At 35.8% G+C, this 13904-nt stretch overlaps 2 protein-coding genes across 3 annotated transcripts; one reads left to right on the forward strand and one right to left on the reverse strand.

The window, feature by feature from the left end:
- On the reverse strand, positions 778-6852 carry LOC109825563 (nudix hydrolase 26, chloroplastic-like). 2 transcript variants are annotated; one of them, XM_020392421.1, is made up of 6 exons: positions 6714-6852; positions 6562-6612; positions 6376-6456; positions 3277-3371; positions 1177-1291; positions 778-1051 (listed from the first exon to the last, which is right to left on the reverse strand). In XM_020392421.1, the coding sequence occupies exons 1-6, from the start codon at positions 6777-6779 to the stop codon at positions 968-970; spliced, it is 492 nt and encodes a 163-aa protein (XP_020248010.1). In that variant the 5' UTR covers positions 6780-6852; the 3' UTR covers positions 778-967. The 2 variants fall into 2 exon arrangements, with proteins under 2 accessions (XP_020248010.1, XP_020248009.1); XM_020392420.1 differs by having other exon boundaries at positions 6364-6456.
- Positions 9106-11643, forward strand: LOC109826868. The gene is made up of 2 exons (XM_020393885.1): positions 9106-9143; positions 10873-11643. Exons 1-2 carry the CDS (start codon positions 9106-9108, stop codon positions 11492-11494), a joined length of 660 nt encoding a protein of 219 aa, XP_020249474.1. The 3' UTR covers positions 11495-11643.

Below are 13904 nucleotides of genomic sequence, written 5' to 3' on the forward strand. Positions count from 1 at the left end.
ATTGTCAAGTAATTTTTACGTGACATCTCTAACTGAGAAATAACACCATCTTTGATTAACGAGATGTAATACAAATAAAATAGTTAGCGAATATATGTTAGTAGATATAGCTCTATCACAATGTGTCCTTTTTAAAGGATTGACTGTTGTCGTGATGCAAGAAATACCGTTGTTTGATTAATTTTTTATTTAATTGATTAGGTATCTGTTTTCAGTTTGTTTGTGGTGCATGTTACACGTATTAAGTAATTTATTATAGTTATATTCTTGTTTTTTTTTCCTTATTTGGTCAACCTGTGGCTGCCAATGAACGTGAGTCTAGAACTAGTTTATCGAAGTAAATGATAAAAAGTCAAGTGAGTTTACCTTTAGTTCATTTTTATTTCATTCCTTTTGGAGATTTGACTTTCTAATTACTGTGGGTGAGGATGTTTTCGAAATAACATATGATGAATATTTTAAAGCATAATCATAGATTCACGAATGAAATTGTCTCACGACCCTCAACCATCTCCGTGATTTAAAATAAACCAATAAAATAAAGCATCTAGCTAAGTTATACAGTACAAAAATCACTTGACACTAGTTTTTATATATCTTAAAGTTAATCCCTCTAATTAGTTTATATTGTTTTATATATCTTAAAGTTAGTTTTTCTAACCATTAGACCAAAACTCCAAAATTAAGATAATAGGCAAAGATTATAGTTTTATATTACTTATAACAATATACTTCCAAAAGCGAAATAAAATAATAAGAGCAGACAGTACAGTAGAATTATATGTAATGCAGTTCAGTGGGCCTGATATCACAGATGGAAAACCTTACAAATGTCATAGAAAAACATATATTTTCCCCCAACAACCAACACATATAACAAAATTATGAAGAAAATATTATTAATTAGATACATGGCTTCGATGTCGGACAGATAAATGTGCTTTTTTGTTGATTGAATCTGACAGAATCACAAGGAGCTTGAATCTGACTGAAGATGTGGGGCAAATACTTTGAAGACCTCTTCATATATTGGCTTCTTGAAATGCACAATCTGCTCAAATATTCAGCCAAAAGAGAAAAAAAAAGGAAAGGAAAGGTATCAGAGACTACAAAAATTAAATCCTCACCTGTTTTCTTCATTTGAGAACTATGTAAAAAGAGAAAAAAATCACTCACAAGCTCAAGCAATTGTTGTGGGGTCATCCATGACCACTCTCCAAACTCTGGCTTTTCACTTCCATCACCAGCAAGGTTAATCTCTTCATCCTTTCCAGTAAATCTCAAGAGAAACCTGCACAAATGGTAAAAGAAATTCATCTGACCGATATGTTAATTACTACAAACCAGCCACGATTTGTTGATTATTACTCTAACATGTTTCAGTATATACAATTCTGTAACAGGAAAAGGTCTAAGCAGGATGCAAATATTCCCAGGTCCAATATCACCCTATGTGGCCCGATTTCGTCAGAGTAGTTCCCTCCAGTTCCCTTCGACCCTATTTGGTTATAAACATTATACAACCACTGACAACTATGGCTTTTCGTTGAAGATTTCGTAATATGTTTGAATATAACTACGTGACAGGTAATGGTACATAAAAAATGCAAATACTCCAAAAACAAAAGCAGTTCAATAGGTCCCATTTCATTAGGACTTGGCCCATAAGCTTCTCTCTCCCTCTCTCTCTACGTAGAATGCATTTTGATCTTCAATTATAAGGAAAGTGCTCATAATTAAGAAACATGTTAATATCTGCATTGACCTCTCTGGCCAAACATGGCAATGAGCCTCCAGATATTTGGTGCCGGTTTCATATATAGTATAACATTAATTATAAGCAAGCTGAAAGCAAAAGAACTAGGTTGTACAAAGTTAACAGGAGTACACTATGGAGTCAATGATCCAAATCTAAGCTATCTTCTAAACTTCAATGCCCATTGTTTAATCCCCTGTCAATATACTAACAAGTCCCTCTCGTCAACAACCTAGAAGAAAATGACCGTATAAGAGTAATACTATAATAGAAACACCAAAAAGGAACTCATGTTCAACAACGTAGGTGAGACTAGCTGAATGTGTTAAAGCAATGCAGATGCCAAAAAGAGTAAAACTTGTACAAGCTCATTCTTCTCAATAATTATTGCTCACTCAAAATCATACCAGGAGTCATCGTTAAAAATGTGAAACTATATTCCTGCATCCATCAATCCTCAAAAGTGCGAACTATAATCTACACAAAAATTGTGAATGCAACTCTATTCAGTGATAAAAAGGTGGCATAGGCAAGACTCAAGAGCCTTAAGCACAGGTTTTTTCTATACCGGTGGAGTTACAGAGCTGCACGGTTAGCCTATGTCTAAAACTAATATACACACAAGATATTTCTATACCTCTGGAGTTTTAAATGCTTCAGCATTTTAGAGACCTATTTGGATTAACTTGAAACATTGCCTTCAATGCATACAAAACAAAAATTTCTGTTCCCAAATATAAAAAGGAATTACTTCTGTATTGTTTTCACTCTGTTCTTAGCCAATATCTTCCTCCTAAATGGCTATTAAAAAAAGGAATTACTTCTGTATTGTTTTCACTCTGTTCTTAGCCAATATCTTCCTCCTAAATGGCTATTAAACTGTCTAGATGGAAATAGAAGCATGATCAATATCTTCCTCCTAAATGGCTATTAAACTGTCTAGATGGAAATAGAAGCATGATTATAAACTAATCAGAATTGAGTTTAACTGAAATGCAACTAAGCCTTTTCCAGCTCAGTAGGAAGATATCCAACCTCTGGCTAAATATAATGCCATGCATAAGTTCTCTACAAATGTTAAAAATAGTGAATGTCTCACTATATTAGGAGTCCTTGGAGTATTACTGAACATCTCTCATTTCATTGGAGAGGAACCTTTTGTTTTTTGGTTCAAACTTGAGCTTGGATTGTATTCAACTATACACAAGTAGATAATCTTTTTTTTATTAGAAATTAGATGGTAACATATTCTTCTTATAAATGACAAATAAGTTGACTAGTTGAAACGATAACTTCTTCAGCTCTCCAGATAGAGACGCTTACAAACAAAAATCAAAGCATACAATTACCCAAACCAGGAGATGAAAAAAAAAGAAAAAAGAACAGGAACAGCATGGTAGTAAATAAGCTGCTAAAATCAATTTATTAGGTATTAAAGGGCCTTCCTTAATGTTCAGTCTATATTCAATAAAGTATTTGATATCCAATTATGGCCATTGAGGTTGAAGTAACAAGCTTACCACTTCTGTGCTTGACCATTCCAGTTTGTTCCCCATTCTTTGTTTAATCTTTCTTTCAGTTCAGGAGGGAAATCATATGTTAGCCAGTAAGGAGCCTGCATCGATACTTATATGAATTCATTTTCCATCAATTTCATTGCATAGGGTAAAAGCAAAAGGCATAGGAACTTACATTCTTTGAATCAGTATATGAGCTTTAATCCTTTGAATCAGTATATGAATTCATTTTCCATCAATTTCATTGCATACGGTAAAAGCAAAAGGCATATATTATATAATGGCTGACAAGAATGCACAGAACATACAAAAAAGACAAGAAAGATGTTCCCCAATGCAGCTAGCAAAAGGTAAAACAATCCACTTCTTTATTTTTATTTTTTTTGCGTTTTTCCGATATTGGTCCCCCCAAATCTTCAACATTTTGAAATTAGTCCTCCAAATCTTCATATTTTGAAATTAGTCCGCCAAATCCTTTAACTGCTTTGAAATTAGACCGCAAATCCTTTAAATGTTTTGAAATTAGTGCCTCCTGTTAGCACCAGGTTGAAAGATTTGGGGACTAATTTCAAAACACTTAAACACATTGGAGACTAATTTCAAAATGCTTAATGATTTAAGGGAATAATATCAAAATATGAAGATTTTGGGGACTAATTTCAAAATATGAAAGATTTGGGGGGACTAATATCGAAAAGTTTTTGTCAATGATAGAATTGCACAAAGAACAGCTTAAACATCAAACATCTTTCCAAACAGTAGTGTACCTGTTTTATATTCTATAACAACTATCTTCCTGGATAATATTAAATTGAAAAATTCCGTCTATAAATGGTATTTTTTTTTCTTTTTTCCTCATTCTCTTTTTCAATTTTTTCCCTCAATGAGCAGATGTGTATGCTGACGATGGTGATTGTTTCCTTTCTCTTTCCTTCTTTTCTTTTCTTTTCACTCTTTGTGAGGGAGGCGGTGGGTGTTTCAGGGGTGAACTTATTTATTTACTTTAATGCTCTTCATGAAGTCTGCTTGCTTAGATCATGACTTTGAAAATTCTTGTTTCCCTTACCACCTTCGCCTCCAATACTTCGCTAAAAAGAGGAAATTCTTTAAAGCAAAATTTGGTTAAATTTTTTCCAGAAAATGTAAAATCTCAGTCATCTATTTAAAACAACTTTTTCTCGTATAGTACCTTTTCACCATCAATAATACCTTTTCTGAACCATAGAAAGGCGGATCCACCCACCACAAAGTGGGTCAAGGGACCTTGACCCCACTTTGTCGTGGACAGACTAGGACACCAACCTTAATAAAAGAAAAGAAAAGTCATCCAATTGAAAATCCAATCACACAAATATACTTGGTGATCCCACTTAAAAATTTGGCAACCCCACTACTATGTCAATCTCACAACTATGAGAAAGTATGAAATGATCCCCAATCCATGACATTTAATACGCACCAAAAAGATGACAACCCTTGGATCATTGGACATCAGCATTCATGCACGGATCCAAGAGTTGACACCCATTTAGTGCACATTGAATGTCATGGACTAGGTCCACTGAATACTTTCTCCATGACCACACTCGAACCCATCCACTAAAATAAAAAGTAAAAACTTCCCTCTGATGATCATATCTGCTCTCGGGATCCTTTTGATCTTTGCTGCAATCTACAAGCCCTAGGCGACTCATCGCCTCCTCCAGCCTCTACTTCCTCCTCGTCTCTTCCTCCGCCCTAGGTTAGTTCCTCCTCCTATGCCTTAGTTGCCACTCCCTCGATTTCACTATCCCCTCTGAGAAAGCGACTCATATTGTTGATGTGCATAGAGATGCTAGATTTTCTAATTTGAAGGGGATAGATGATCTTTCAAAGAAGATGGTGGAGACTAAAAAGCAGAAGATATATCACGTGGTGTTTTTGCTTTTTAAGATTGCATTGATTTACCATGGCTAAGGCAAGTGTAGAATAAGCTTTTTCTACAATGAAATTGATAAAGAACAAGTTGCAGAATAAAATGAGCGATGATCAGCTTAATAACCGTTAAGTGCTTTATATTGAAAAAGATGTATTTGATAGTGTTACTAATGATGCGATTATGTATTTTTCTTCCAAGACATGAAAACTTGTTGAGAACAATTGTAAATTTTGAATTATTAATTATATAGTGACACCATTTTCCAAAAATCCTGGATCCATCCGCCACTGGAACCGTAGATGATGTTTCTCATCAAATCCACGCCCTACATGTATCATCTTAAAGATCAAATGTCTTTTAGACGTACATCTGCAAAGATTCTCTGAATAAATATCATCTACGCATGCATTTGAAGCTTGTGGCCACGTTGACACCAGTCAGGCATATAAAAAAAATCCTAAAACATTTCGATTACTCCATTCAAATGAAATAAACAGAACAATGCTGATGAAGTTTTGAGACTTAAGGACAGATTTCTAAGCATAAATATGTGAGAGAGTAACTCCCTAGCTTTATCTCCTATGTAAAGCAATGCACATTGCAGCAACATCATGTAAATAAACCGAGATAAGTATCCAATTTAAGTTATAAAGGGGAAAAAAAATTGCACAAGCAACAAATGATTCTCTACTGTAGAAACCTGTCGTAATATTCATGGCAACAAGTGGGGACATACTGATTACTATAACCACACGAAGCTTATTCCCGCTAATGAAATCAGTAGTTGTTTTAACAAGTTAACAATCGAATTGCAAACATCCGGCCTCATCTACACTTTCAGGAGCACTTATCACCCCTCAACTCATTTATTAGCACAGTAAAACCCAACCACCCTTCGATTCATAAGGAGGGGGGCATATCCGCATTTACTTTTCTCAAGCTGCGAATCCGGAAGCGAGGAGTGCTACTAAAATAGTTGAAAGATGATAAATGCGCTACTGAAGGTAAAGATAAGGGGTTTATCTGCAATTTCCTCTATATTCCCCGCAGACATCATCAGCATCAGGATCCTAAATCAATCAAATAACCATACCATGGCAACTAAAAGCAATGCCTTGTCCATTTGTTACAATTTACATGCAAAAAATTAAAAAAATAAATAAAAATCAAACCTCAGCAACAACCTCCGCCGATGTGACTCCAGCCTCCTCCTTCAATTCTCTAATCGCAGCGGCTCTCAAATCCTCTCCTTCATCTACACCACCCTATCAACAACAACAACAACAACAACAACAAACACAGACCCACGAACAAAAAATTACAATCCTCAACTCAATTCTCTTAAAAAAGTTTCACAAATCGGCGATCACCTGAGGCATCTGCCATGATCCTGGCATATCAAGCCTCGACGCTGCAAAGACCTAGAAAGAACGCCACGAAGTTCAAATTAAGATCCGAGAAGGGGGGAAAAAAAGAGGAAAAGGAAAAGAAACCCTAGATCTGAGTAAAACCCTAATTTGACCTTGTTAGAGGAGTTGACGAGGCAGATTCCGACGTTCTTTCTGTAGCCAGCGGGAGGAGCCTCCATTGATGAGAGGGAAGATTTCGGGGAGCTCGAGCCGAGTAGTGGTAGATCGGTAAATTTGAACAAGGTTGTGAGGGTAGAAATGGAAGGGGGCTGGTATTTATTCAGATCGACGTGGGAGTTTTGGCTGATAATGCCCATGTTCTCACATAGGTACCCCAAAGTTTTTTTTTTTCATTTTCATTTTGACTAGCACTGTAGTACACTTGATGCCTCGTTTCCTAAAATAATGGAAATGGATTCCAAGATAAATAACCATTTCTAAAAAAATTTATGGATCTCAAAGAAATATGTAACTTGTGTTTGGTATGAAATGATGAAGTGAAGAATAGGAAAGTATATCCAAAACTCATGTTTATTTCATTGCCAAATAATTTAGGTACCGTTTGGTAAAGGGTTAAGTGAGGGGTTAAGGAGACTTAACCCCTTCTTAACCTGCCAAACACAAGGTACCGTTTGGTAAAGGGTTAAGTGAGGGGTTAAGGAGACTTAACCCCTTCTTAACCTGCCAAACACAACAAATCTATATAAAAGGGTTAAGTGAGGGGTTAAGGAGACTTAACCCCTTCTTAACCTGCCAAACACAACAAATCTATATAATGATTAAAGTGAGTTAACCCTCCATAATTTGCCAAACATAAAAAATATAGAAGGGTTAAGTTAACCCATCTATAGGGGTTAAAATGAGTTAACCCCTCAAAATGAGGGGTTTACTAATACTCCTATTTAGATGGAATAAGAGTTAACCCTTCTAATTATAAAGAAAATAGTCAAAATCATTGTTATTCCCAAACACTAAAACTGATAATAAGGGCTAAAATAAAACTTATTTAACGGGTTAATAATTTAGTCCTTCGGATTATCAAATGGGCTAAGTACATTAATCATTCTCTTTAACCCCTCTTCATTAACCCTTTGCCAAACGAGGCCTTAGGGAGTTATGAGAGTAAATGATGAGTTGTCAATGAGTTGTTAGATTTCTAGCCCATTTCCGAGCTTAAAAAGAGGATTTGGGCTTTCCATAAAGTAGGCCGACATGTTAGCTTTTAAGAAATGTATTCTTAAAAAAAGTTGAACCAAATAGCAGTTTTGAAATCCTATAATGTCAAAAAACCTACTTTTTGTTCCAAAACTGCAGGATTCCTAAAAATTTGGCCAAGCCAAACAGCGCCAAAGTGTTAGGACATTTAGATTTGATTTCTTTATATATAAGGGCATCTTAGCAATTCTAAAAATATGGCTCGGCGAAGGCTAAAAGTAGAGCTTTTTTTTTAATATATAGTATTGATACGCCAAAGTACTTTTTAAGAGTTTGACATCTTCAAAGTTTCAATTCCATTTCCCTTTAGTAATATGCTCATATTTTGTTAGATATTTTTGTTAAATTTGCATTATATTTAGGCCTATCTTACCCAGTTATTAAGAATTCAAGTAGGCATTGGCAATGGAAGGAGGTACAACGTGCCAGCCACGTGACATAATTTAGCATAGATAAGTGTATCAAAAAATTGCTTTCGTACATCAAAGTGAAAATTTTGGGGGCGGCAAAGTGAAACCGAAGCGATTTTCGATGATAAAATTTTGCATGATTAAATTTCCATGCTATGTGATATTCTATAATATCATGTTTTCCTTTCATGCTTTGAATTTATTTCTGTTTAGCTACCTGCACAAAGCTTGGGGCAATTTTTTTTTTTAAATGAAAGTGTTAAAAAAAAGAATTTTACTTTTAAATGAAAGTGACCACGAAAGTGTAAATTAAATTGAAGTGGTTTTAGATAGATCGAGTGTTTTTTTTTTTTAAAGATGAGACTAGTATTTGAAATTGAGAGAATGAGCTAGGCAGCTAGTAGTTTATCGTAAACTTAACGTCCAGTCCCTAAAAAGATTCAGATTTAAATCTGGGGACTACTGAGCATATAATCATCAAAGGGAGGGCTATTAGATAATTTAACCTTCTCCTTCAACTTTCGAAAACTCAACTCCCACGCAAGCCGCACTCACACGGTTGATTTCTTGAATCCTTTTGATGACCCCAGGAATGAGGAGATCGATGGAACGCCGGTAATTGTGGTGAGGGATTTATGCAAACAGTTTGATCTCATGCGTCGGGTTTTGGCTCTTGCTCTGATTTTATTTCAATATTTGATTTTCTTTTCCCCAAATTAAAATTTGCGTGAATGCTTAAAATATCTTCAGCATTTTAGCAGGTTAATTTTGATTTGAACTGTTATCTGACATAAAAGGCACTGATATAAGATGCTTTCAAGTTCACAACGTCAGAATATGAAAAACATAACCCTTACCATAACTTCAAAATCTTGATGTAATGGTCAGAGACTTTGACATGGTATCAGAGCAACCCAGGTTCGAATCCCATTGGTCATAACGGAAACATTGGTCATATTGGGTGATGATGAAGTGCTACACATGACTTGGATTCAAGACGACAACTGCCTAAAAGTACTCCGTTACCGCAATTAGATTTCAAGGCATTTGAATGCATCTGAATCAATAAAAAGACTCTGAACAAGTTTGGATTGATGCAATCAGACTTGTAGTGCATGTATATTAAATTGATCAGAAAGTCTAACATAGTCAGAACGCATTGTGGTATTGATCAAGTTGACAAGAGAAAAAAAAACAATCCTAAAAATAAAAAAAATCAAGTACAATTCCGAAGAACTGGAGCAAAAGCTTGGCCTTAAAAGTTTTCAAAGTGCAAAGTTTTTCATATGACTTCAGGTGTGTGCTGATATTTGTTTATTCATTTGACAGTAAAGCAGTAAACCTAAATTGATCTCTATGTATCGACTTTCAACTTTCTCTCTTTCAAGGTGAAAGTTAATATCTACATTTTTTTATTCTGGCTTGACAGCTTTCAGCTATAATCTCGCAGTTTTCAGCTAGTTTTGTCAAACAGAGCCTTAGGCACTGTTTGGCAACAAAAAAAAGTGTCTTTTCTAAGAGCTTGTGTCTTATTGACTTGGTCAATAAGCTAGTAGAGCTGTTTGGTGACCAAAAATAGGAGGAGATTATTTTAAAGATTGTGTCTTTTGCAAGTAGCTTTTGGAAAGCTATCTCAAGTAGCGTTTGTCTTTGGGAAGGAGCTGTCAATTTTTTTCTTCCGTTTTTGCCCCTAATAATTTTAATTTTATATTAATAATATTGCATGACCTTTCTAGTCATTTAACAAATTTAAGCTAGTTGTACAGCTTCTTTTGTCAAACGGCTCTAGTCAATCAGCTAGCTACATAGCTATCAGCTTTCAGCTATAATTTCACAGCTTTCAGCTATAATCTCGCAGCTATAATCTCGCAGCTTTCAGCTATAATTCTCATTAATCAGTGACCTACAGAAATCTAATGTATTTGCAGTGATTTTAACTTCTCAGTTGATACTCTCAGAAGCTAGATATAGGAGTTCCATCATCATGGTTTGAACTGTCCACCTCATTTTGCTTTAGTTTTCACTTTTCTTACTATTATCTATGGTTTTTTAATCTAATTAATGTTAAAATTCAAACTCAACACTTAGTCGCATGCTTAGCGTCTAATTTTGTGACTTAACTGCCTAAGTAATATAATAAACCTTCTCTTATTCCATCAAAGCGTGGTTAATGACTACAAAACCTCCAAAAAAGGACGAGGATCTTGGGTCAATGACAATGAATGCGCGCGTCGATCACTTGGTGATTAATGTAAGGGCCACCACAGCCAATAAGAGAAGAAAGTCCACGGATTGATAATCTATTTTAGTAGTTTTTTATTAATTTAAGATGATAATACTTTTCAATTCTAAGAAATTTTCTATTTTTAATATATATATATCAATTTCATAGGGGATATGATCAACTATTATCTTCTTCACTATAAATAATGTTGGCTCTAGTATATGATATGTTAATTAAAAAAGCGAATTAGATTAAATGTTAATAAATAACACATGCATCATATTGAGGGAGATACATGATTTCAAAAACCAAGCTTACACATTGACATTTGATAATTTATATTTATTTTACTAATTTTTTTTCTCTCTATAAATTCAACATTCTTCGCTTGTGCATACCCAAAAACCTCCCACGATGTCCAAGCCCAAAGAACCCCTCCTCTTCGACGCGCCTTACTCCTCCTCCCCGCCGCCGGAAAATCCTCCGGTTCGTCGTCGTCGTCCCCGCCGCGGCCCTCCTAGCCTTCGCCCTCGGCCTCCACGCCGGCTTCGCCCTCCACCCCAAAAACCTCCACGTGTTCGTCTCCCAAGCCGAGCTCAAACGCTTCAGCCTCGTCGGCAACAGGACAGTCCACTCCAAACTCGACGCTGCGATCGTCTTCAGAAACCCTAACAAGTGGGCCCGCGTGCGCTACAAGCCGGTCCACGCGACGGGTTTCTACGAGAAAAGCACGTTCGGCTCGGTTAGGCTCGGTAAATCCAAGCAAGCCCGCGACAGCATCAAAACCTTTGACGTGGAGCTCGAAGGGGAATCGGCTATGCCGGTGAACTGGAGGGTGGGCGAGTTTTACGAGGCGAAGGAGAAGGGTTTCGCTGACGTGGAGGTTAGGGTTTACAGTAGGATCAGGTATAAGATCGGGTGGTTGAAGACCAGGAAGAGGTCTTTGGTGGCTATTTGTGGTCTTAATGGGGTTGCTTTGGCTAGTAATGAGAGTTTTGGTGGTGGAGGAGGTGGATTTAGAGGGACTAGGTGTGATGTTTATTGATTGATTGTGATGATTAATTATATGCTTAATTGTTGTGTGATGTTGTTGTGCTTCTATTTTGTACTCTATTAGGAGTAAATACGGTACGTTGGGTGTATGCGTCTATGGTTGTGATTTGTGGTTGTAATGGTACGTTCTACGTAATAGTGAAGGAGATCAAAATAATTTTTTTTTTGGTCAAGGAACAAAACTTTTCATTTAACCAATTGAGAATCATAAGCTCAAATTAAGTTGACTCCACCGAAACTGCAGCCATTGCATTATATCATTTTATATCATTCCATATGACCGTAGTGTCGGGTTCTGATACCACTTGTTGTGTGCGGTGGCCAAACGTAGGGGTGACGAGAACAAACACAAACGCCGAGAGAGAAAGACACGCACGGTCAAAATAACAGCACGAACACAAACAAACGAATTTTACGTGGTTCGGCAAGTTGCCTACGTCCACGGAGCAAGAAGGGGATGAGTTTTCACTAATAGAGAAGAAGAGTACAAACTGAAATTACAAAATCACTCAAACTCACTAATTAATCTCACAAACAAAGCTCTCAATCTCTCAAACAAAACCCTAACCAATAGCTCAGAAAAACTTTCTTTTCTATGCTCAAAACAAACCCTTGACTGCTCCAAAGAAACCCTAAAACGTGGTTACTATTTATATCAAACAACAATCCCAAACAGAACAGGAAACCGCAATCAGGCTCAAACCCGACTGGCGGTCGACCGTCGAAATCGTCGCGGTCGACCGGACAAAACGGCAGAAACAAAAAAAATGTATTACAGGGTCCGCGGTCGACCGCACTTGACGTCGTGATTGACCAGCCAGAAAACCAAAAAAACACCATGTAGTGTGCACGTTTCCGGTCGACGACCGACCCATAGCTCGCGGTCACCGGCAAGCATCAAAAGCTCTGCCTGCTCCAAAAATTCTGTTCTTCTCCAATGTTTTCGCCGTTTCTACACGCAGAGAATTGGCATTCTGGTAACGCCTTGCAGAGAACACAATTACTAGATGTAGCAATACTCATTCTGCATAAGTCCAAGTCCAAACCCAAACCCAAACCCAAACGTTGCCTATAGTAAAGGCTTATGATTAGTTGCTTACGGTTACTTACAGAAGCAACTTATATAAACCGCAGAAAATAGTTGTTTGATAATAACAATCAAGCTGCTTTCAAGAGCAATAAGGTGTTCGATAAAACTGTGGTTAAAGATCATTATGAGTAAAAATGACCAAAAAAGACAATAACCCTGGCTGGCTATGAAAATAGACGGTATAACTTAAGGATGGATAAGATAATAATGCTAAAGCATTATCAAACTCATATCGCCCTCTTAAAAGTTAAAACTGTTTTTTAAAAAGCATTATCAAATTGCTTACTTATAGCGTTCGATGAACACTATACTTTTCATTGCTTCTTCAAAAAAAATTTAAGCGGAAGTAACCTACAAAAATAATACCAAACTGGTCCTTAAGGGGGTGTTTGGTTACATTTCTATAAATTATAGGAAATGTTTTCTATCCAAAATTTGATTTCCTTGTATTTCTTAAAAAAAATTATAGGAAAAGTTTTGAGAAGTTAAAAAGTACAAATTTTCCTATTTTTTGTATTGTGCTTGTTTGGTTTAAAACAAGAAAATGACTCATAACTTTTGGGAAAATTGCAACATTTCCTATAATTTATAGAAATGTAACCAAACACCACCAACTTTATAGAAAAGTGTGAACTTTATAGAAAAGTGTTAATGAGTTTTATTATTTAAATAATGAATGCATCAGATTTCCAAGAGATTTCCGCCCATTTTAGAAGGAAATCAATTTCTATAAATTTTGGTACTTTTCTATACTTTACAGAAAACATTTCTGTAAATCTTTTTTGAGCCAAACACAGTTTGTGGAAATCTATAGAAAACTCTTAATTACAGAAATGCCATTGTTTGTACTTTTTGAGAAAACATTTCTCAAAAACAATGCAACCAAACACCCCCTAAGGTTAACATTTTGGGAATAAAGAAGTGCAATAACTCTTCCTCCATCCACCTGAAGGTTAGTAATTAAGTATTAATAAATTATAAGCTGAGAAGTTCGTAATGGCTGTTCCTTGTTGATACCCATCCTTATTCTTAAAAAATAATAAAAATAATAATAAATAAAGAAGCTGGGAAGAAAAAAAAATTATTGAAAGTATAAACCAAGTGGATTATCTAAGCTAAAGGGTAAATTTCACATAACTTCCTAAACTTTGGGGTTTCTTACAACCCCCACATGAACTTCAACATTTTCTCTCACGAACCTCCCTATTTATAATTTGAGAATAACTGAAATTATTCTTGAGAAAAAAAATCTCAAATTTAATCATTTGTCATTTAAGCAGAATGTATCCTCCCCTCTAAATTTTTTGATACC

This window comes from Asparagus officinalis, chromosome 10 (genome assembly GCF_001876935.1).
Source record: "Asparagus officinalis chromosome 10, Aspof.V1, whole genome shotgun sequence".
Classification (NCBI taxonomy): domain Eukaryota; kingdom Viridiplantae; phylum Streptophyta; class Magnoliopsida; order Asparagales; family Asparagaceae; genus Asparagus; species Asparagus officinalis.

Coding starts and splice junctions, on each gene's coding strand:
- LOC109825563 (XM_020392420.1), bottom strand. CDS start 6,779: ATGGAGGCTCCTCCCGCTGGCTACAGAAAGAACGTCGGAATCTGCCTC. Junction 6,613..6,713: donor TCGTCAACTCCTCTAACAAG/GTCAAATTAGGG, acceptor CGTTCTTTCTAG/GTCTTTGCAGCGTCGAGGCT. Junction 1,052..1,176: donor CACAACAATTGCTTGAGCTT/GTGAGTGATTTT, acceptor ATATTTGAGCAG/ATTGTGCATTTCAAGAAGCC.
- LOC109826868 (XM_020393885.1), top strand. CDS start 9,106: ATGGTCAGAGACTTTGACATGGTATCAGAGCAACCCAG. Junction 9,144..10,872: donor ATGGTATCAGAGCAACCCAG/GTTCGAATCCCA, acceptor ACGATGTCCAAG/CCCAAAGAACCCCTCCTCTT.